The sequence below is a fragment of the Harpia harpyja genome, chromosome 9 (genome assembly GCF_026419915.1).
Source record: "Harpia harpyja isolate bHarHar1 chromosome 9, bHarHar1 primary haplotype, whole genome shotgun sequence".
NCBI classification, from domain to species: domain Eukaryota; kingdom Metazoa; phylum Chordata; class Aves; order Accipitriformes; family Accipitridae; genus Harpia; species Harpia harpyja.
The window spans coordinates 21,042,541-21,065,470 of NC_068948.1; the positions used below are offsets into that span (position 1 = coordinate 21,042,541).

The 22,930-nt window shown below is 45.4% G+C and overlaps 1 protein-coding gene across 1 annotated transcript in view; it reads left to right on the plus strand.

Moving 5' to 3' along the window:
* The window catches only part of NECAB2 (N-terminal EF-hand calcium binding protein 2), a 90,043-nt gene that overhangs the window by 40,908 nt on the left and 26,205 nt on the right, over window positions 1-22,930 (plus strand). The window contains exon 3 of the mRNA XM_052797646.1: window positions 3,674-3,782. Coding sequence (XP_052653606.1) covers window positions 3,674-3,782 — 109 coding nt within the window. The remainder of the gene's footprint in view (window positions 1-3,673; window positions 3,783-22,930) is intronic.

Here is a 22,930-nt window from a genome sequence, read left to right on the forward strand (position 1 = left end):
TCCTATCAAAAGTAGCTACGTAGGGCTGAAGTGTCCCCAGACAAGCTCCTACAGGGCAGGGCATGGGTGAGGTTGAACCGTATGATTGACGCTGCCACTCTGGTACAACGCCTGCCAGTTCATCTGGAGAATTTGTATCTCTCAAGTCCAGGAGCTTTCAGCAAAAAAGCAGATTTCTGGAAGTCTTATCCATTCTTTGGCAAGTGCAGACACTTCTGCTTTCAGAAAAAGCTTGCTTTCCTGTGACTTTCCTGATAAGGCTGCTCCTGGAGCACAGCATCTCCACCAGCTCTTATCACGGCACTCGCTGGCAGGTGGACCTGGTGTCCATAATGCTGTGGTCAATCCTCCTTGCCCAGGATTTTCTGCAAGTTTAATTTTAACTGCCAGATCCCAGCCCAGTCTGCTTCCTCTTATCGCCCGAGTTGCCCAAAGGCTTCCTTGCCCACTGGGCACCAGCAACCCATGGCTTTCAGGCTCTTTCACAATTATAGATATGCAGCTCAAGGATTATCTTGTTACTCTGGAAGGCTTTTGCTTTGTGTGTTTGCGGACAAGTATTCCAGCTTGTATTAAATAACAGTCAGCTTTAAGCTGACTGGTACTTTGTGGTGGTGTTTGTTGGGGGATGAAAGTCTCGAGTGCTGTTTACGAGTAAAATTTGTACTTTTATTCAAATTTCTGCCAGTGGCCAACCAGTTCTGTGGGGGTCTCCAAACAATAAAAATGAAATAAAATTTACTGTCACCTCCTCCTTCCTCTAGATCCTTCATCACAGAATCATAGAACGGTTTCGGTTGGAAGGGACCTTAAAGATCATCCAGTTCCAATTGCCCCGCCATGGGCAGGGACACCTTCCACTAGACCAGGTTGCTCAAAGCCACATCCGGCCTATGCTTCCACCTGGCCTTGATCCTTCACCCATCCTGTATTACTTTGGGCTGTTAAATGCCAAAAAAATCAGTGCGTGTGCTGTTGTTTTTCAGCGATCTGACTCGTCATGGTAGTTGGTACCTGCGACTCTGGAGGGGCAAGATAGGAATCAGAACAGCATTTTGGCACAAGTTTTAAACACTGACGTTTCAGAGGCTGCAGCAGAAATGCAGCCTGGCACACATTACTTCAAAAAAAAAAAAAAATCAAGCAAGAGTAAAATGAAAGACAAGTTATAAGATATAAGCTAGGTAAAGGAAAAAGATTTTTTTACTTAAATTTAGAAACACCTTTGTGCCTTTCAGAGGTGAGCAAACTGTAAATTTGGATTAAAATACTCTCCTGAAAAAAATCACTTCATTTTACAGTTTCTCTTTCCCAGTAAGTTGATTTATGTGACTTTCCTGGGAATTTAATTCTGCCTGCCCTCTGTGTGGAAGGACAATTTTGAGGTGAACAAGCACTGATTTAAGGTTTGCAGGGACTGTACCCCAGATGAAGAACTTTTTAGCCGTCATGGGATAGAAATTCCGTTATCCTTTTGATCTTGTTGCTTGAAGACATATATTCATTGCCAGTCAGGATCAGAAGAAACCAAACCTTGATCTTGGCTAGGATACTGCATAAATAGGAGCACTGTGGGGGAAGCTTGTCATCCAGTTGTGCAACGTGCGGAGGTGGAGGTGGATGGTGTGGATGGGGCTCTTGCTCTGGGCAGTCTTTTTATCTTCTTCAGCAAAAGAGTGTCACCCCTGGGTTAGCCTCCAGGTGACACTGGTGGGATGCTTCAAGCAAGAGGTACTTGTTGAAGTACAGATGCTTTAGTTTTCTGTAATCAGAAGCAGACAGCAAATGTGGGACCCATCCTCTGAGCTGTGCATTGGTATTCTTCACCCTGCCTGCTGCAGAGAAGTCACGTTTTGGGGAAGGAATGCAGAAAAACAATACAGGCAGCTGGGCATTCTCTGTAGCTATTGTGGTGCTCTGACAATGATACCCTTTTCACCCAGTGTTGCTGTAGATTTTGTTCTCCTGCTATGTTCCTTTCGTAATTGTCAATTAAATAGGCATCTTCAACTCAATTTATCACTGGTCTAAATTTGTCTTTCAGGCAAGGGAAACTGGGTTAGCATTTGGCAATGCAGGTATGTTTTAGGAGCAGCAGACTTATTTAGTTTGGGGAAGAAATATTGATGTGCGTGTGGTAAGTTGGCTAATTTTGTCCTCTAGCATCATTTCCTGAAAGAAAAGCAACAGGGTTTATAATTGATTTGATTAAATAATAGATGATACATTCTCCTACTGCAAAGTAGGCAGCATTTCCAGCCTATGAATCTTCTGTGGATATGAATGGAGAGACTCTAAACAGTATGTGAGCGGGGGTAGTTATTCCCCTCTAGGCACTGCTGCACACCAGAGCACAGTGTCAGCGACTTGAACAAGAAACTTGAGGTAAATTAAGGTTTCTTTAAAGTTTCTTTTTTCTCTCTCCCATTGCTTTATCACTGAATTTCTTCATAGGAACTTTCTCCAGACCTTCTCACTTCCAGCTGTGGCTTTAAAGATGTGTTGTACCTGTCCACAGCACACAGAGAAAGGCTCCAGATTTGACAGTTAGGCATAAGCCTTTGTCACCTTATCAGCAAAAGTTGCAAAGGACTCCTTTTTATATCCCCTTGTACATGGAATTGATAATTCTTTTTTTCTTTCTTGGTCGTTTAAGTAGGCTGTAGTAAGCCTAGTATTAAATTGACGCTGGGGCTAATATATAAAATAATATGCAAAGTGTATGGCCAGATTTTAAAATCTGGATGTTGTTTTTTGATCTCTGAGTTGAGACCAGAGACACTTTCCCCCAAGCACTGACTGTCTGCAGGGCCATTTCGTACAGCTGGACATGAGGCTGCTAAAGTGCCTGTGCACTTCTGGCCAGAGCCGCTATCAAAATAAACGTTCAAGGATGAGCTTGGAGCTTGCTGCTGAAATTCCTGCAAGTTCATCTCTAGGTGCCCAGGAGAACATTATTAAACTTCTGTGTTGGGACTCCTTTGCGTGCTGGTAGGTTTGCCAAAAGGCACCCAGCAAGCTGTAGCCCGTATGGCCAGGCAGATGGATTTTGTGCGTCATCAGGTCCCTTTAGAAGTAAAGGCACAACATTAAGATGGCATGGTCCTTGTGTGTTTAAACAGCTGAAGGAAGATGTGTCTTGTTATGCTTGGTAGCTGCTATTTTGCTTTTCTGTCCAGAGCTGGAAGATGCATTGTGTTGGAGAGGATGCAGCTGGATGGAGACGGCAAAAGATACTGCCAGGTCTGTCATTAATTCCAGCCCTGGGTCTTTGCCTATCTTTTATATGTCCCTTAATGAGCATCCTGCATCATTTGAACATACGGTAGACAAAACGCTCCGTAATTTCTTAAATGTAATTCAGTTTTAGGATGAAGCTTGCAGGCTTTTCCTCTTCAGGCTTGAGTCATGCTTTGGGTTAATAGCCCAATTAGTTGCTAATGGTCAGTGCACCCATAACCAGGAGCAATGAAGCTTCACCTCCAGTGCTGCCAGAGCTGCTAAGTCCCACTCTGTGGCCAGTGAGCTCTGCATTGGTTGAGGGCCGGTTCTGCAGAAGCACTTTGAGATAATTTTGGTCTGAATTTTTAAATCTGAACATAACTCTTGATTTTCAGTCGTCGTGCCCCTCACTTTGCCCATTCCCTAACAGTGGCTGTGTTGCTGTTTGCAGATGATGGGAAGCTGTCCCTGGAGGAGTTCCAGGCCTTTTTCTCTGACGGGACACTCAACGAAGAAGAACTTGAGAAGCTCTTTCATACCATTGACTCGGACAACACCAAGTAAGTTCCCTGTGCTAACATCCCCCTGTTTCACAGAGCCTTTGGATCACGGCGTTAGTGTGCAGGGGCTAAGCACCTGGAGAGCTAAGCACCACAGAGGTTGCTGGGGTGCGACTTGCTTTGCAAAACTTTGCAAAATCTCCATTTCTGCTTGGTTCGTGTCTCATCATGATGGCCGCTATGGCTTCTTTTGTCTTGGTGGTTTTTTCAGGCTATTTTCTTTAGTGCAACCTGATCTTTATGGCATCTGAAATGATGCTTAGTTTTACCCATGAGGGCATTTATATGGCTCTTCAGCTTTTCCACTTTATCTAAAAGCTTCGCTCTACTATAAAAGGCAACTGTGTGAATCTTTGTAAGCATAATCCTATCCAGCTATTTTACACACATCAAACTGGAATGATTTGTGGTCTTGTCTCTTTGTGACGTCTCTATCCCCTGCACTTGGACCATGCCTGCTATGCCTCCCATCCAAAATATCCCCTGGAAAGTAGTAATCGCTCTAGCACTTAATAGAAACGAGCTCCCTTCTCTGTGAAGTTCAGCTGCGTGGAGGCCATCACAAGCCCTGCACCCACTGGTGTAGATGCTTTGCCTCAGCTCAGATCCCAGCAGCCTGATATGGCTATATGTCTGTCCGCACAAAGGCACTGGGCAAGGCAGCAAGGGGACAGATCCACGAGCAGCACTGTGCTGTCTGCATCGCAGCTGCAATAGCAGCAGGGAAAAACAATGGCAGAGGAGGGCTCTAGGCGTTCTTTAGTTTGATGTTACATCAAATTTGAAACTAAATATGGCACCTAATCGCTCTCACTGAGAATCAAGCTTTTGCAGGCTGCACCGAGCTATCAAATTAAGGTGACAAGCACGTTAGCAGCTGATGTTTCCTTCCCCTCCACCTGCCTTTGCTGTCTCTCCCTCAGCACCTCCTCTGACTGCCTTTGCCTCTGAAGGGGTCCAAGGTGTTTGTGGGTCCCCTGATAAGTGTCTGGCACTGACGGTGTTTGGGATCGGCACAAAGCTGTGGGGTCTGGGGGCCCCAGTGGGACCCCCCCCACCAGCAGGTAACAATGGTGCTGGGCACTGGCAACACAGGACACAGCCCACTGGTGGGTTTTCTCTTTCCAAGAGGAACCCGTCTTCAAACGCCTGAGTAGTTTAGGCTGTTTGGAAATACAAATGAAAAGCCAGCTTTGAGTCATATTCCAGTGTGACTCTTATTCCTCTAGAGAGAAAAACTCTGTCCAAAAAGCAGATGAAAAGATAATCCAATTTCAAATGAGAAGTCTTGCAGTAAGTGCTTAAAAAAATAATAGTCTGGCTAATTATAAAGCTATCTGGCAGCAGATAGATCGAGTCTTGCCCGTGTGAGTGGTGCACGCTTTGCCGCCCATCCAAAATATCCCCTGGAAAGCAGTGATCATTCTAGAGTGTGCTGGCACCAAAGCAGCGGATGTAAAACTCATCGGCCCGATACAAGGGCTGCTGCTGAAGGTGTTTCTGAAAGCAAAGTAATTGTGAGGTTTCTCAAAATCCAGTCTTTCCCCTGCGTCTAGCTCCCAAAACTTATTCCAAGATCAGAAATGCCAAAGACCAGCTTGATGTTGTCACGACCCAGACTGGACAGACCAGGGAGTCGTGTTTAATTTGAAATTCCCTTGGGCTAAATTAAGGTGAAACGACACCAAACAATCAGTTAAAGATTTTATTTATGACAGAAGCAAACTGAACTGGGGAGGCGTGGTAGTAGGTGGCAGGGTTTCTCACAACAGGAATTGGCATAAGACTACTTCTGTACACCGTGTAACCATATACATCAATTCAGGGAATAAGGAGATCCCTCCCACTGAGTCACAAGGTTCAGAGCAGACCCCCTTGCTTTCCAGACTCCTCCTCAGAGAAGGGCCCAGGGGCAGCTGGATCTACTCTTAGTCTCAGACTTGGTCAACAGTTTATATCTTGAAACAGATGAGGTGTAGGGATTGTGGAAAAGGAAAGAGAGAAGACAGAGAGAGAAAAAGGAAGAGAAAAAGATCTCACCAGTCCTGGGTCCAGTGTTGGTTCAGTCAGCCAACAGGTCCAGTTCCAGTGGGCTTGCGCACCCAGGGTTTCAGTTTGTGTCCTTTTATCATCCTTGCCCCTCCTGGGCACCTGAACTCGTCAGGTTAATGAGCAGTTTGTGAGCCTTTGGTCTTGGGGGTCCTTTGTGGAGTAACTTCTCCTTCCCTGCAGACACTGCCATTGTTTGATCTCTCTATCAGAACAGGGAGCTGCGCACCCTGCAGCACGCCCTCCCCCTCCTGTTGCTGATGTCTGAGCTGATGGGCTTTTCACCTTGGTTCCTTGCTGTGCAGGGTTTGTCTTTAAGCAGAACTTGCCCCACCACAATGTTTGAGACATTAACTCTTTCAGTCTCTCACAGGTGTATAGTATTCACTGAATAATTAATCAAAGGAACATAAGTGATCTTGTTATTAAAACTAGCTGGGAATGATCCATCCTTTCTAATGGTTCCTCTTCAATAGATACTAGATGCTGCCTTACCCTTTGTGGGTCTATTTATTGAGCTCCAGGTGATGCTCCTGGGTGGGCTCTCTATAGACCTGCCTCTGTTCTGAAATAATTTCTAGCATTGCCTGACCTTATCAGCCTTCACCTGGCCTTTGAAAGAATGCAGGGAGCTGATGCGCATAAACCAGGGTGTATGGGGGTTAGTGTGTTTGTTTCTTCTGGCCTTCTTCAAATGGGAAATTGAATTGCCATCCATTTTTGTCTAGGGATTGTAGAGAATCTGCAGCTTGCTCCGAGCCTTAGTAAGGGATGTCTTCTAAACTGGACAGAGAGAAAATGTGTCATTTCTAATGTCATGCAACAGTGCTGCTGGCAAGCAGGGTCTTGCTGAGCAGCTCCTGAGCGTGGCAAGAGTTCCCACAATTCAGTAGTATTTTTCTTTTGCCAAGCTGGCTTGATCCAGCCATCAATACCCGTTAGGGACCGATACTTGCACAGAGCGGTGTAGCATCTGCTGTTCTTGGCTGGAAGGAAAAGCAATGAGTTGGTCACCCTTCCAAGTTAAATCCTTGCATGAAATTGGCACTTGCTTATTGATTTGGAAAGCATAGACACCTACAGCAAATTTATGAAGTTGAGGGAAGAAAATAGTCCTCATTTTTTATCTGCAAGAGCTCTCAGTCTCCAGAAAACCTATTTCAGAGCTGGGCTTCCTTCTGCAAAAGTGCTTTTCACTATGAAACGAGTAGTTTGCTTGACTGCAGTCAAGTTGTGTGTGTGCTCTTCACCTTGCCCTGTCTTTTGTTCTCCTCCGCACAGTAAATTGGTGGGTCTGTGGGAGGTCGGGCAGGAAAGATGCTGCCTCCAGCCCCCAGCATGCCCAAGCACTAGGGTTGCAATTTTGAGCACTGCTGCCACCGAGCAAGAGGAGTGGAGCGGAGCTTTCATTCTTCCATTTTACAGGGGAACATAGGAACAACATTATCTTTTCAAAAGGCTATTTGAATGACAATTATTTGCTATTTGATAGAAGTTTGTTTATTTTTAAGGCTGTTTTTTGATACTCCATTTTATCTGTGTGTTTTTCTTATATCATGTTTGTTTAGTGTGCAAAACAAAGTTTGGTATTGAAATTACATTGCAGCTAGAGTAGAAAATGAAGAAAATTATGTTCCTGCTGATTATTAGTAATTGCTGTTACCAGCCAAATTACAAAATGTTCATTCAATTTCCTGGAGTATTTTTAGGAGCAGGGAACTGCCTTACTAGAATAGATAAAATGAATGTCTGTACTGGTTGCTTGGCTTGCTTTAGTTGGGAAGGTGGTGGAACGGAGAAAAGTTGGGCAGAGGAGTGGGAAAATGAGGCTGGTTACGGATGCAGGAGTAGCTGTGCTGCTGTGGGGAGTCAGTCGTGATGTGCTGTGGCTGGAGGAATGCGTGCTTCTGTCTCGGGCATCACAGTCCCCCAGTGAAACACCTAATTGCCAGCAAGGCCAGTTAGGAGGTTGCTGAACTGAAATGAGATACCCCCAAAATAGGCCAGGGGTGTTAATGAGGCTCCTTCTTTCTTCTTGCCTGCCTGGGAAGTGTCTCTAGGAGGTTAATGATGTGGCATGGTGGGCATGGCTCCAAACACCCGCCTCGGGGGTTTTATTACCGGGTATCTCCATAAGAGAACCTGCCATCCATGACAGGGTGCGATGACTGTGCTGTAATCCCAACATCACTGGCTATTTCATCTGGCAGCAGGCACCTGCGAAATGTGTCATGTATTTCACTCATTTTTTGGCAAAATTATATTCATAAACCTACTGTTGCTTAAAAACGATGATTGAGTGGCATATTTCTCTCCATTGCTCACACTGGCTGCCCTTCTTCACTCCTCCCAACCGAAGCAGGAGGCAAAAGCAAGATGTTGCTAGGTGGTTTTTCACTATTGTGTTTAGCTGCTATTTCAGGAGGTTTCAGCACTGCTTTATGGGGAGCTGCCTGAAGATTAATGGGGAGGTAATGATATGTTACTATTAATATAAATGCTACTGGAATTGCACAAATTATATGTATGATATGTAGACATACATATTTAAATATACATATTTGGTTTAGTGGCAGAACAGGGCTTTAGAAAACATTAGATTGATGTTCACCTGGGAAATCCTGTTATATTTGCAGAGTTATCTATACCTTTTCTTACCTTTTCTAACAATATGTATCAATTTTAAAAGGAAAAAGTCACTGCAAATGGAAAGTCAAACAAGTTTTAGGGTCATGAATGACCAGATGAAGCCCTTTAACAATGTTACTGTGATACTGGACGAAACTTCCTTTGTCTGACCTACGGTTCCCATCTTCTTCCAGCTCCCTGGGCCAGCACTTACACCCACTCTGCATCGCCTCGGAAGGAAGGAGCACCTCTCAGTCCTTGTGAAAGCAGGGGGAGGTCAGATGTGGCTATTGACCAAACAAATTTAGTCCTGGCAGGAGATATTTCAAAAATTCCTTTTCTATCTCGTACATTTTTCATAGCTGCAGAGGGCAATCCTTTGGGGAGAGATCTGCTCACTGGAGCAGGACTTGTCTGATGAGCCGTACAGGTCCATTCACAAGGAGCCAAGAACATGGCATTAGCATTCTGCTGCTCTGTCGTTTGTTATCTCTTTGCTAGGCTTATAGCTATTCTTTTAATTGCTTCTTTCCCCCCTCTCCCCCTCTAAATGAGCTCTTTTCTCCAGTGGCAAACACTAGAAAAGGTTGGAGCGTTCATGTAGGATAATTAACAGAAGCAGTATCTCTTCTCAGAAGCCCTTCACAGCTTCCCCAGACTGTCACTTTTGCCAGAGGATTGTGACAAATGGAGAACTGAAGACACTCAGGTTCTCCAGCCTGTACCACATTCAGCAGCATGCTGTCTCCTGCTCTTCCTGGCAGTTACCCAGGGTGGAAGTCCAGAGGGGCAATGATAGGCGATAGATGGGAAAATTGATGGCGTACCTTTGGATGCAGAACAATGTCCTTCTTGGAAACATGGAGCCACCTTCCTTCTCTGCCCCCTCAGCTGCTGAGGTATCACAGGGAGCTGTCTTATAAATCAGTAATTTGGGGTCGCTTTGGGGTGCAGGGATGTAGTGGGGTATGGTCAGGGCAGCTACCAACCTGAGTGCTGTGTTCAACCCCAGAGCCAGGGGAGGCACGACTGCACAGGGCCACCACAGAAGCAGGTAACAATGCTGATGAGCTTCTCTGCCTGTGCTAATTAGTCCTGCCCGGAGAGCTCTGTGCTGGCACAGCCATGCTGCTTCCAGCAATGGATTCGGCTCCAGCATTTCAGGAGACCCGCAATGCCAGCGTGGACAGGGTGGGAGCTTGGGGCTGCCCCTGCTTTTGCAGGGAGGTGGGGTGTACTTGTCCCTGAGTGGGGTGTTTAAATGGCTGTAATCCCAAGTGGAGCTGTTGGTGGGGACAACGTTGCTGCCTGGCAAGGCGAAGCTGGCTGCGGTGGGCCCAGCCCTGGGCTGGCATGGTGGGACAGCCTCTCCTCAGGCCCGGTGATACCGAAATTCACGGCCTGCTGCCAGCGCCGCTTACTTAAGGTTGATGGAAGCAGAGCAAACGAGGAGGGACAAGTCTATATTGCACTGGCTGTTAATTGTGCAGGAGAAGCTGTTAAGATCGTGTTAGAGCTAATGAGGGATACGAGCAGGAGTGAGCCATCTCCTGCAGTTGTGACTGACTGGTTATGGTGTGTGTTTCGAGCCAGAGGTGGCTGTGCAGAGCATTGGTGCCAGTGCCGTGGCCTCTAAGGAGAGGGAGGGAGCGCAGCAGTGTGTGCTCCTCCTGCCCACTCTCCCCAGGCCCCTTCCTTCTCTAACTCAGCTGGGAAAAATCCCCTCAGCTCTTGTCTGATTTCAACCCTCTGCAAACATCATCAGGGCATTTGTGAGGCCAGAAGCTCTCAAAATTGGGCTGATAGCTTGCATGGATGAATTTTGTTTCTCTGTTACTTCGATTGCATTGATACCCAGAGAGTAAAATTGTTTTCCATTAGACCCTGTGCAAACACGTAAGACACTGTGCTGTGGCTATGAAGCTTAATGCTCCATAATGGTGAGCAGCATCCCAAAAGTGGGAGGAGATGCTGGCAATGTGCTCCCGGTGAAGTTGGGGGTCTGGACTGATGCTGTTCCCCATGAGAGGAGCCAAAGGAAGGCATCTCGGTAGCAGCCCTGCAGCTCTCCGGCTTGGTGGTACCCTGCCTCTGAAAACTCCTGGTTTGGTGTTGTGTAAGAGCAATGTGGCATTTTGGAAGGGTCAGAGACAAAGGCAAAGGAGCTCAAAATCCGTTCTCAAGCAAAGAGCTAGCAGCAAACAGCTTGCAAGGAAGCTTGATGTGTGCAAACTAAAGCTACACCTTGTGCTCCAGCTGATAACCTGGGCAGAAATGGACCTTCACATTGTCACAAGTGAATATGACGTTCTCAACATCCTCCTTCCAGCACACAACCCTGCTCCAGACCTGCACACCCTCAGTTCCTTCAATCATGCAGCAGCCTGCTGTTCTTCTGCTCCAGTAATGATTTTCCTCTGCTGGAAAAGGTCTGTTGTCACCACTTTGTTTGGATACCACAGTCCCCCCCGGCATACCCTCTGAGCTGATTTACGTTCCCACAACCTGCGTTGGGTCTGCTGTCCTTTGGTGTGAGAAGACTGCATCTGAGAGAGTCCACTGTGGGCTTTAGCCCATGTTGCCCTTGCTTTTCTCCAGACTTTTGCAGTCCAGTCCTCTCAAAGTTGAACAGAAAGTACTTCTACTTCTTGGGCAAGGAATAATGATGATTATGATTGAGTATTTTTTTTTTTCCTGTTTTTTCTCCCCCTCTCTAATCTTGGTTATTTACATTGCAAACCTGATTCAGTGGAGAGCTGGATTTGTCTGGGAGCTGAAGCCCACGCTACGGAGATGGATGTGCCCATTGAAACCAACTTAATTTTTGAATAGTGAATGTTCTCAATTAGCTCTCTGAGAAACAAACTACAGATAGTATAATCAGCTGAGATTTTAACTGATTCAAGAGACAGTTCTTATCCCTTCTGAAAGGGACAAAATGATTGCACAAAAATTATATGTCTGGCTCTAATTTCTGGCTCTCGAGAGTGTGAGCATTTAGTGGATTTTGTTCTTTCTGTTTGTGTGGAAGATGGTTTTTGAGTCCTAGCTTATTCTTCTCTGTGCCGACATATCACTTATACTATCCTCTGCTCTACTTTCCATTTAAGTGAAGATACACTTGGTGCCAAAGCTGGTGCTCAGCAGCTGTGTGCTGATAGAACTACTAAACATCTCAGACTCACCAAAGAAAAGGGGCTTTTAAAAAATAAAAATTTCTCACTGGGAAGGTCATCAGGAGAAACACAAAGCTGGAAAAACTGCACAGAAACTTGTTTGAAAAAACATTTGAGTACATTTTTCTATTTCTAATCATATTTCCCAGGTGTTTTCCCAGGCAGCCTCTCAGTGGGGTCCCTGGAGGGAGCCTGTTTAATGCTGGCAGCAAGGCAGATTGGAGCTGGGAGCAGCAGGCTGCTGTTTACTGTGAAGGGCAAGGATCGGGGAGGGTTTATCTGTGCAAACAGAGTGGAGAAGTATCACACCGGAGGGTTTTCTAGCTGGGACTGGGCCTCGGCTTCTTATTTTTCGATTGTGCAGGGCCATTCTGCATCAGAGATTTTCTTTTCTAGGGAATGGAAAGATACCAAGATCTTGCATTAAAACCATAGAAGTGACTTAGGTATTTAATTCTAATCAGCTGCTTGTGTTTGAGTCATGTAGGCATTCAAAGAGATTATAGCGTTTTGGTTTAAGCTCCAGTCTTACAAATTTATCTGTGTGTTTTTTCTCAATAAATGTGCATAGGGCACCACAATCAAGCAGCAGACGTGTCCAGCTGCTGCTTGGCAGGCAGAGCAAGCCATCTGCCTTGGGACTGAATTTGGGGAGTGCGTTATTTAGATCATTTTTCAGTGGCAAGAGAAGAGAATACATGAGAAACAAAGACACTGGGAAAACACAGGCAACAGAGTACAGGGATTTCTTGCTTCATTATTCTTTTACTAGTTCCCTGCCAGTTGTGTGTCACATATCCAAACCTCCACATTTGTTGCTCTAATTTCTTCCTCTCCTACATACAACTTTGGTGATAACCAAGATACCTGCTAAATCTAAAAGGAGGTGGAAGATGATTTAATTTTAACTCATGCTTTCAATGTCTTACCATTTGCTTCTGGCAATTAGCAAATCATTCAGCTGAGCTCCGAACAATGGTTTTTCCCTGTCTCTTTTGCAGTTCAATATTACAGAGATTACAAATAGACATCAGATTAGTCCAGGCTTCCGCATCAAGTAGAAATAGGCAAAATGTTACATGTTCATTCATCAAAAAAGGCCATTTCTGACTGATTCATAGTGCTGGCAGTTTGTGCAAAAAAAAATCTGAGACCTTCTCCTCCCCCCAAAAGGAAGGAGTATTTATTTGTTTTAATGGTTTGCTTTGAAAATTGAGCTAAAAGAAATAATGAGAGGTTAAAAACATGCATAAATGACTTTTGATGGAAACGAGAGGGCCAAGAAGTGGAGGGAAGTTTGTCTCTGTGCAAAACCACCTGAAGTATAGCTTTACTGCAAGCCATGGAGAGTTATTGGTGCCATTAACCTGCCCCTGTGAAGGTGAAAAATCACAGCATCCCTTGGCTTTCTTCCCAAGGAGGATCAGGACACCAGCACCCCAGCACAGCAGGGCAAGGTCGTTCAGTCAAACAGCTCTTCTCTGGCTAACTCAGCCCTGCAGGGTCCAGCACGGTACCGCTCTGAAATCCGGGCAGTGACTTCCAGTCCCTGTTATGCATACATAAATCTTTTCCACCTTTATAACTGGTTTATCACCCCATTCACACACCTATCTTGTTCTTGTCCCTGTCGTGGTGAAGAGCAGCGTTGGCTTTGCAAGCGCCCTCAAGTTCCCTGCAGTGGTATTTGGTGGGGTGATGACCTGAGCCCCTCCAGTCGCCACTCAGCATCACAACTGGGAGAAGAAGAGATGCTGCATAAATGCGAGTGAGCAGTACCTGATAGCCACTTAGATTGCCACCGCTCTTGCTTTCGGCGTGTGGCACTGTAGGGTTGCTCCCTATATGCAGGGTGTGCATCAAGCAGTCCTATCTGAATGCTGATTAGGCTTTAACATGCTTGTGGATGTTGTCGGCTTTTAACAAAGCAGCTGGGAAAATATTATTGAACTGGACAGACTGGAAAAACACTCGTGGGTTCAAAGGCTGAGTGGTGGATGAGAGCCCATCTGGACAACTTTCTGTTTCTTTGTTTTTTAAAGCACTTTATTGAGCACCCCATGGCAGGAGGCCTATGTCGTGATTTCATAAATAAGCATCATAGGTCGAAACCATTATTTTCCTTCCTTTTTCTTTATATTTTTCTGCAGACAGGGGACCCCTATTACACAAAACCAAAATAGTTACAGTAACTATCCCAGTAATAGAGTTGACATTACAGAGGGGTCCAAATGCATCACAAACAGCTGGTATTTAAAAGTCTGTCTTGAGGCTGATCAATTTGAACAAGCCTGACAGCAAAATTGATGCCTTGTTAACTCAGATGCAACTGCTGTACTTACTGTTCATGAAATGCATGTGCGTGATGAAGACCTCGGTTTAAAGCGGACTGTGTGTAGGATGCAGGCTGAAGATACAGGCTCTGCATGGGACCAGGATGCCAAAATTAAATAATCAATTATCTCAATGTAACGTGATGTAAATATCACACAAAATCATGCTGTGTTTCCAAAGCAGAGCTGGTGGAACTACCCTGAGAGCAAAGGGGGGGTTGCCTGTGCTGTCTCTGTGCTGGCCATGGCGTGTACAGCCCGTCCTTCTGAGGCTTTTAGTCCCAGTTTTGACTGGCACTGTCTGGGGATAAATTAAATGAGAGCTGATATAACCCAGTGTATATACACACTGGGCCCAAGTGTGTATATAATTATAGGCAGCTTAATAAATTTGGAAGTGGCATCCCTCCTAGCAGCTAAGTTACTTGTAGACTGTAATTAAACCTGCCTTCTCTTTTCTTTGATGTACTTGTGGGCAGAGTGATATTTTTAAGATCAGGTCATCCATCCCCCCTCCAAAAAGTTGAGGGTTTAGATGCAATTTATTCAGGATTTGGCACACACAGACTTGAAAATGTTTAGTACTGTATTAAACATCCGTTTAATTTAAGTCAATGACTGTGCTTAGAAAACCGTTGGATTAATCTTAGATCAGTGTGCTGCACTGATGTATTTTTCAGGATATCAATCGCACTGTAAACAGGCATTTTATTGCGTTGTCATCTTGTTCACAGCTTTTGTGAGCTTTTCAAGAGATTTTCTTTTGCAAGTGCATGTCCACCTCTGACAAAGCAGAGAGAGAAGACATTGATTATTTTTAACAGACTGTGAAATAGTCTTACAAGGTACAAAGAGAGACACAAGAGGAACATGCCTTAATCACCCAAAATTTTCTTCCACGGGCAGAAACAACCCCACCAATTTTTGCTGTTAACATGCAGATCTTGGGTGGCCCAATCGGATACAGAGGGGGAAAAAAACAGTCCTCTTGCCCCCAGCTGAGTTGCAGAAGGCTGTGGTGTCCCCCACCCCACGACGAGGCGCCGTGCTTTGCGGAGGGCAGGCAGGGAGAGCAGTGGTGGGACGTCTCTGCCTTGGGCTTCTCCTGCACTCCACGGAGTTTGGGGATTTGGATTAATGATGAGTACTTTGTGGAAAATTGCACCTTTATGCTGCCTTTTTGATTATAGAAGCGATGGGGCAGGAAGGGCTGAACCTCACTGATGCTGAGCCCAGCTCATCAGCGGTACCCGGACCCCGGCTCCAGAGCTGTGTGACAAAGCACCAGCTGACAGCCTGAAATGCCATATTGCAGTTGCTGATGAGTGAACAAACAAATGTCTGGTACTCTGCAGGTGCCACTTTATTGCCCCTGCCTTTTTCCAAAGTGACATTTATTTCTCTTTTAACTAGCGAGAGTTTAGAGCATGTTTTCCAACAGCATCCAGACCATTAGTTTCATTTTTTATCCATATTCAGTCACTTTTCTTGGTGCCCTTAATGGTTAGAGCTGGGTGTTTTGTTCTGTCAAATACCTCACTGCATAGAAAATGTTATTTTGGTTGTCTTGAAACTACTGATGAAAGCATCTGGTCTGCATCAGGGATGGTTTACAGCTCAGGACTTTCTGAGGATGTGGGAGATGCAACTGGGCTCTTCACTGTGCTATTTCTGACCCATACCTGCAGCTGTAGGCAGGAAATCAGGTTGCACGGAGGCTTGCACAGGGCAGGCTGACATTAGGTAGGACCCGGAGCTTCATAAATGTCTGTGACTGCAGAATAAATCAGTATGCCAAGGGAGTGAGGACCTGAACCAGCCTTGAAATATAGCAGTAGGTGGGAGTCTTTAAAAATGAGAAACCGAGCAAATAACACGTCATGTTGTAATGGTCTCTACCTTTATGGTAGATATTGATTCCCTGAAAGGACATGGAAACTCTGAGAGTTGTGCTGCAGAAAGAGTGTGTTACAAACGAGGGGTGTTTAATCCTCCCCACCCTGACAAAGTGCCCATGCTGGTTTTATCAGCTGCACAAGCAAAAGCAGGAATATTGCTGCTAGCAGGCACTATTGCCAAACCAAGCCCCAGCGTGCATATATGGGCCTTGTGCTCCTTGTACCTTGCACTCGGCGCACAGCCCTCGCCCATGGCCATGGGGAGGGGAATGGCGTACGTGGGCCATAGGGGCCAACGGCGTCACTCTGGGAGCCTCTGCAAAAGTGTGAGCTATCATTGCAGAAAACTTTTCCCTTTTCCAAACCCAGGAAAATCCACACCAAAAGCCTTTCCTCGAGGACCGTGATGAGTGTGAAATCGTGGCTGGGGTAAGGGGCTCTGCTGGGAGAGGTGGGGATGGATCCCATAGGAGAAAACCAGCAGCTGTGACAGGGTCAGAGGGGGCAGAGGTCTATTCGGCTGCTGCATCCATACCTTGGCTTTGATAGTTTTGGACTTCAGAGATTCTCTTTAGCAAGTTTAATAGCCTCTTTGCATTGTTTTTATGTGGTTTATTACTGCTACAAGAAAAACGCAATTTTACTGCGGGTCATTGGCTAGACGAGAGACATCTTTCCGTCACACCCCTAATTATGGCTCATGTCGAGTGCTATGGCAACTGCCTTTCTGCACCACGCTGCCAGGCAGGACATCTGCACTCGGGTATCGCAGGCTTTTTTGGACCTGTTGGTCCTCAAAGTGTGCCGCCCACCTGTGGGATTCAGCATCATGAGGAATCAATTAGGAGTTAGTATTCAGTGCTAACCATCCTTTTATTTTTCCCTTTTCCTTTGCAAGCAGAGCTGGAATAGCCTTCATAACGCAGGCACCTTACTGCAGAGGTATGAAAGCTGCTCCAAGCTGAACTCAGCATCTTCTGGCATGGTGGAAAGGATGCCAGTGAGCAGGTCTGCTTGTAAACCCTACACCCTGGGCTGCGTGGTGGCCGTAAGGCAATGTGGCACTTGCTGAGGGTGTGACTGTCCCCTGGAGAGCCACCAGCCACGCTCATGGGTCTGCCCAGGGGCTTCCACATTCAGGAGGAGGAGAAGGGAGTGAAGTTTTTCTGCTGGTCTTCCCCATCATGCTAGAAGGTCACCTAAAGGAGCATCTTTGGTGATGCTAAAACCACAGATGTGGGTATCTGAGATGCTTTTTGTCTGGTTTGGGCAGCGAGAGCCCTACCTGCCAGTGCTCAGCAGGGAACCGGGACCTTGTGGTTTCTCTCTGTGTTTCTGCAGGCAGAGCAGGTCCATCCTGACCTCCCAGTGTGACACTGCAGCAACTTCACAGGGACTTCTTGTGTAGGGAGGGAACAGCCTTGAAGCAGGATGAGTCAAGGAGTGTGTTTTAACCTGAGCCTGCCAGATTTACCGTGCTTGTTTATATTGAAGGTCAGTTCAGTTTACCTTGAAAAAAATCAGAGTTTTCCAGATTACTGGCTTGTAATGAGGAGTCTGCTGCCCCAGTGCTCTGGAGCAAAGCGCACAGTGCAGAGCACATAGCTTTGGGCGCTAGCATTTCCAATGAACGTAGGCTTATGCTTTGAAAACTGGATCTGGGCAATGTCTGTATTAATGAGAATGCAGATGGTTTGTCAAGGTGAGGAGCCACAGAGAAAGCCATATGAAAATATTAATATTAAAATGTTAAAATATTACTATTCAGTGGGTCTGAATACAGATTTGCTGTGCAGCCCTGCTACTGCTCACCTTCTGTCTTGCTGAGTGGCATTAGCCACGGTGGCCATGTGGTGTGGAAAAGAAGCAAAATTGCCCCTATCGTGGTCATCATCTGCCTAAATCCAGAGGAAGGCTGTGTAAGGAGCAGGAAGGAGCTGCACCCTGGGTTTAGGTGGGCAAAACATCCTTGGGGACACTAGACTTCAGCCTTCAAACTGGTGAACGAAAATCCTGCCAATAGCAAGGGCAAGTAGGAGGAAAGGGATTGTCTCCCAGAGTACCTAGAATCTGTTTGAATCCCAAATAACGCACCATAGGTGATGAGGATCTTAGTAATACAAAATCTATATGTGAAAACTTCATACAAAATCCTCCTTTTGCTTTTTTTTTCTGGGCACTTCTTTGTCCCTGTCTTCTCTGTGGTACTAGTGCTTCAGAGAAAGACATGATTCACTGCTGGGCTTTCAGACCCCCTTACTGTGCTCCCCAGGTGCTCGATGATGGAGCACATGCCAGGGGAAGAATAAAGTTGTTAGTTTTGCTTTGGAGAAGGCAGCATTTCTCTCCATTTCAGGAGCCCCCATTGGAGCTGTTCTCTGTAGGTGTTTCAATCTAAATCATTGGCTCCAGTGCTGGCAGTGTCCCAGTTACATGGTGATCTGCATGGACTCTGCAAAACTGCCCCTGTTTCATATAACATGGATTTGGGGAGAAACTTCTGTCTGGAGTGAATGGTAAGCCCTCTGTCAGTTCATGCAAATGGGCTCTCCTCCATCCACTCTGGGCATTTAAATAGGTGGTACTCCCTGCCCGACAGGAAAAAGCAGAGCTGAATGAAAAATATGTGCTGGATTATTTAAGACTCACTGCTCACTCTATTTATTGGTTGTACTGAATCGTGTGCAGGGCAAGTGTGCCTGTGTCAGCACACACATCTTTGAATTATTCCTGCTGAAGCGCACCGCAAAATACATTTTAAATTTATTTTGTGCAGGAAGCAGGGACATTGGACAGGAGATTAAGACCATCCTTTAAAGTAGGAGCCGGGTGGGCACCAGAGCCCTGGCTGCCAGCTTGCCACAGCTAAAGAAATTAAGGCCCAAACTGACATATGTTATGAATACTTGTCTGCCTATGTCATTCAAACCTGCAGCTGGCTGGATGCACTTCTGGTTGTGGATAGCCTTGGCATATGGTTTATGCTGTTTCTTTGCATGTGGCACCTCAGATTTTGGAAGTCCTTTTTTTATGTCATACCGTAAGAGTGGTGGGTTTTTTTAAAGCAAGTGGATAGGTCTTGGGAAGGATTTAGCAGGGTTCTCCAGAAGAGTACAATGATAGGCTTGGAAAGTTGCTTAGTTCCTTAGAATTAAAGTTATTCAGCTCCTGGCTGGCATCCAGTATTTGGTATTTCTCTTGCTCTGCCTGGAATAATTTCTCTCGCTCTGGGGTTTGTGTAAAAATGTTTCAGTTATTAGTGACCATCTATAACCCCTTAGTAGGCATCTGGATGTACATTTTCCACTTCTGAGGTGTTGAGATAACACAGCACTGTTGCTGCTGGGACTAGAAGGCATATCATCAGATGTAATAATACTTTCCAGCTGCACATGTTGTTTTTTAGTCTTTCCTAAATGGAAATGAGTTTTGCAGGTGGCTAACGCTGGAGGATAATTTGCTTCCATGCTCATCTGAAGCCTTGTAGCAAACCCAAAGCTATGAATAGAAGATGGAAATAAAAGTAGAACGTGATTTCAGAAAAACCTCCATTTTCTGTGCTGGTGAAGCAACTAAGCCGTGTGGCTGCTGATGCAAACCTTTCATCTGCTGAAGTGAAAGGGTTATTATGTGGCATTTGAGCAGCACATCCAGGCAGCTATTTGCATGAGAAATAGAGAAATACGTTATGAAGATGAGACTTTGATGTATTTGCAGCTTCTGAATTCCCATTATGTTTCTGATTGTGCCACCCGTTGGGAGAGCCTGGGACACCTTTCCCTTGGCTGAGCTGGAACCCAAGAAGGGAATTTCACTCTCCGCTCCTCCACGTTATCTTTTCCATTCTGAGATAACTTTTCTGCTTCTCTCTATAATTGAAGAGAAGCCTGGAGAAACGCATTAACGACAGCAAGTCAGAGGCCGTCAGCTTTGCCTTAGGAAGATGAGGAGATGCTGGATGGTAGATTCATGGCTCTTTTGATTGGAAGGGACCTCAGCAGGGCTCTAGTCTGGCTCTAGTCCCTAGTAGTGGGACCAGCACCGGACCAGGACAGCCCTGGCTTTTCCCTGCTCAGCCTTGAAGACCTCCTGGGATGCTCTCTGGGTAACCCCTTCCAGTGCTGTGCTGCACTGGCCTTGCTTATTAAGAGCTAAAGCAAATAACCATGGTGGGAAATTTCCAGAAATACTTTTTTCCTGCTGGAAAATGCTGATTTGCTTAAACAAAGTGCTGGGCTGATCTGGATCAATGTAGCTGGAGCTTCTGACCTGAGACCTGGAGGTTATGTGGGAGACTGTCACCCACCCAGAGATCTGGCTGCTGGGATGCTCGGCTTGAGCTCATAATCCCTGGGCTGTTGGAGACCCTGCTGCAATATGCCCTCTGTCTGGTGTTGCCACCCCACTGTTCCCTGGGAGAAAGTCTCAAAGATGGCAACATGTTTCAAGAAAGGCGGGTAAAGAAGAAAAGAAAGCTTCTAAGTGATTTGAACTGATGGAAAAGCAGCAGTCAGTACAGGGACAACTCTCATTAAAGCCCATCCACTAGAAAATCTGCAATCAGGGACGCAGCAAGGCAAAGAGCTGGCTTTCCAGGGATCCTCGTTAGCTCAGGCGCTCATCAAACTATATTTTAACGTTGGGTGGGGTTTTGGGGGAAGAAATGTATTTCTCTGGAGTACTCAGGAGGCACAGCGATTACTCTGGGCAGCCACCTCCTCTTGCTGGCCGTACGGCAATGATCACTCTCTGGGCAAATTCACATAATTAAGCCCACTGAGGAGATGCTTTCACAGCATGGTTGTTGCTCTTTAAACTCCCATGTATGAGGGGAGGGAGTATCATGCTTTGAGGACTTTTCTTTTTCTTTGAAATAGCTGGATGTAAACCAGTAGGGAAAACTATTTCCCTATTGCCAATATGTTTATCTGGTCAAATTATCCCAGTGTATTTAAATGGTGGTGGGTGGTGAGCAACAAACAGTCCTTTTTGTGGCCAAATGAGCTTATGGCTTGGACTCGTGATTTTTCAGAAGATGCTCTAGGTTGAAAGCTGAGCACTTGTGTTTGGCTCCTATTTCTGTTGGAGAAATTAGGTCCCAAGTGGCAAATGGAAGATCTCCAAGGTATATCTTTGCCTTGGAAAGTAATCTCAAAGGGTACACATCCCCAGCGAGGTTAGGGATGCAAGGTTGTGCTGCTCCACATTGCAGCTTCATCGGTTGGAAAACAGAGAAAAAGGCCTGAAACCAAAAAGACTTGGATTTTCTTGATTTTTTTTTTCTAGTTTGAAAGAAAGACTTGTTTCAGAAAGAGATCAGATAGATGTGGCCTCTACTATGCAGAAAAAACTGTATAACACAGGAGTCTAATGATTTCTTCATTTGAAGTTTCACTTGAACATTTTTATATTCTGCTTAGTTAGTTGGGTTATGGCTTCAATAAGTTCTTTAATTAGTCATACTATTAATGTAAGAATGCTTAAAATTAAAAGGTAATTCACAGACAAGTGTTCCAGTAGCAGAAAGAGGGGGGTTTTTTTCTGAAAAAATGAGAACAACTTGCTGAGATTTTTCTTTTTAGTTTATTGTAGCTTACGGGAATGTTGAATATTTGGCAGCTGAAAAAAAAAATTGGTAACTAATGCTCATCAAAATGTTTTCATTTCAAAGGGCTTTGTGATATGTGACCGCTCCAAAAATCTCCACTGAATGGCAGTGCTGGGATGAAGGTTAGGGATGACGAGGGTATTTGTGGGTAACCACCACCTCCCGTTTCACAAGGCTTGAAACCCAGATGCTGAATATTTGCATCGTAAAAATTTCCTACTGGCATAACCCATGGGATGGTTAGTTACTAAAGCATCAAACTACAGAGCAGCTTGTAAATTGTTTCGTGTTTGGGTATTGCACATCCCTTGCTTTGCGTGTTCAGCTGTGCAGCACCCATGCCAGGCAATAAAACCCCTGTAACACCAATGGGGATGTGGCTGTGTGTCAGGGATGTTCCCGATGGGCATGCTGCTGTGGGGTGGAAACATCCTAGGAAATGCTGTGGGTTGTGCTCAAGTACGCATTGATTTCTCCATACAAATTTTCATCTGAACATTATCATACTTTTTATTAAGTCAGCTTATGACTTCAGTAATTTCTTTAATTAGGCTTATTCTTAATGCAAGATGGCTTAAAATTAAAAGCAACTTCTCAACCAAGTTAACATTCAAGCACAATTAAGTTAAATAATATGATGGCAGGATGTGAGGAAGTAGAAGACCATTTTTGGCAGCAGCAGATCAATAATTACAATGCATAACCATGTGGAATACAATAACAGATTTTTTTTCTTCTTAGTAACATGCCCTAGCTGCAAACCCATACCCACTTCAGTAGGTGTTTATAAACACTAACTGGCTTCTGAAAAATGTTATTTAAGCACTTTGTGGGTGTTGCTGATGTAAAAACTACTCCTGTGCATGTGTCTGCGAGTATTGGTTGACTTCCCAGGCTCCATGCTGGCGAGAGCTTTGATGAAAGACTGACCGTGGTCCTCGGACAGGCATGGGGCCATGCCAGTGTTGGAAATGCATCTTCTGGGTTTCCTCCCCCACCTGAATTTTCTCTGCCTGTGAATTGCTGAAGCTCCATGTTAGCAATCGCATGCTGCCAAAGCTCTGTGGACTATTCGGTCAGGAGTTGGCTCTTTTGGGGAGTGTTTCAGATCTGCATATGCAGTGGATTTGGGCATGAGAACATCAAGTCAGGGAAATTGAGCTTGCAGCATCCCCAGGGAGTTTTATAGGATTCAGTGAACTAATTCCAGGGTTTGAGAAAGATGATAAAACTCCGAGAGAATTAAGATAAAGTAGTGTGAAAGCTCGTTTTGCAGAGAGATGCCTGTGCTGCCTGTACCTCTGGCTGAAGCTCGTGCCAGCGTGTTTGCTGCCAGCAGCTGTCATGCCATATATCCTGCACCACGAAGGTGGCTGAGATAAGAAATTACTTTTTTTATACTGTGACAGACATCAGTTACCCAAAAGGGTGCATGATTCAGTAACATGTGCTTTTA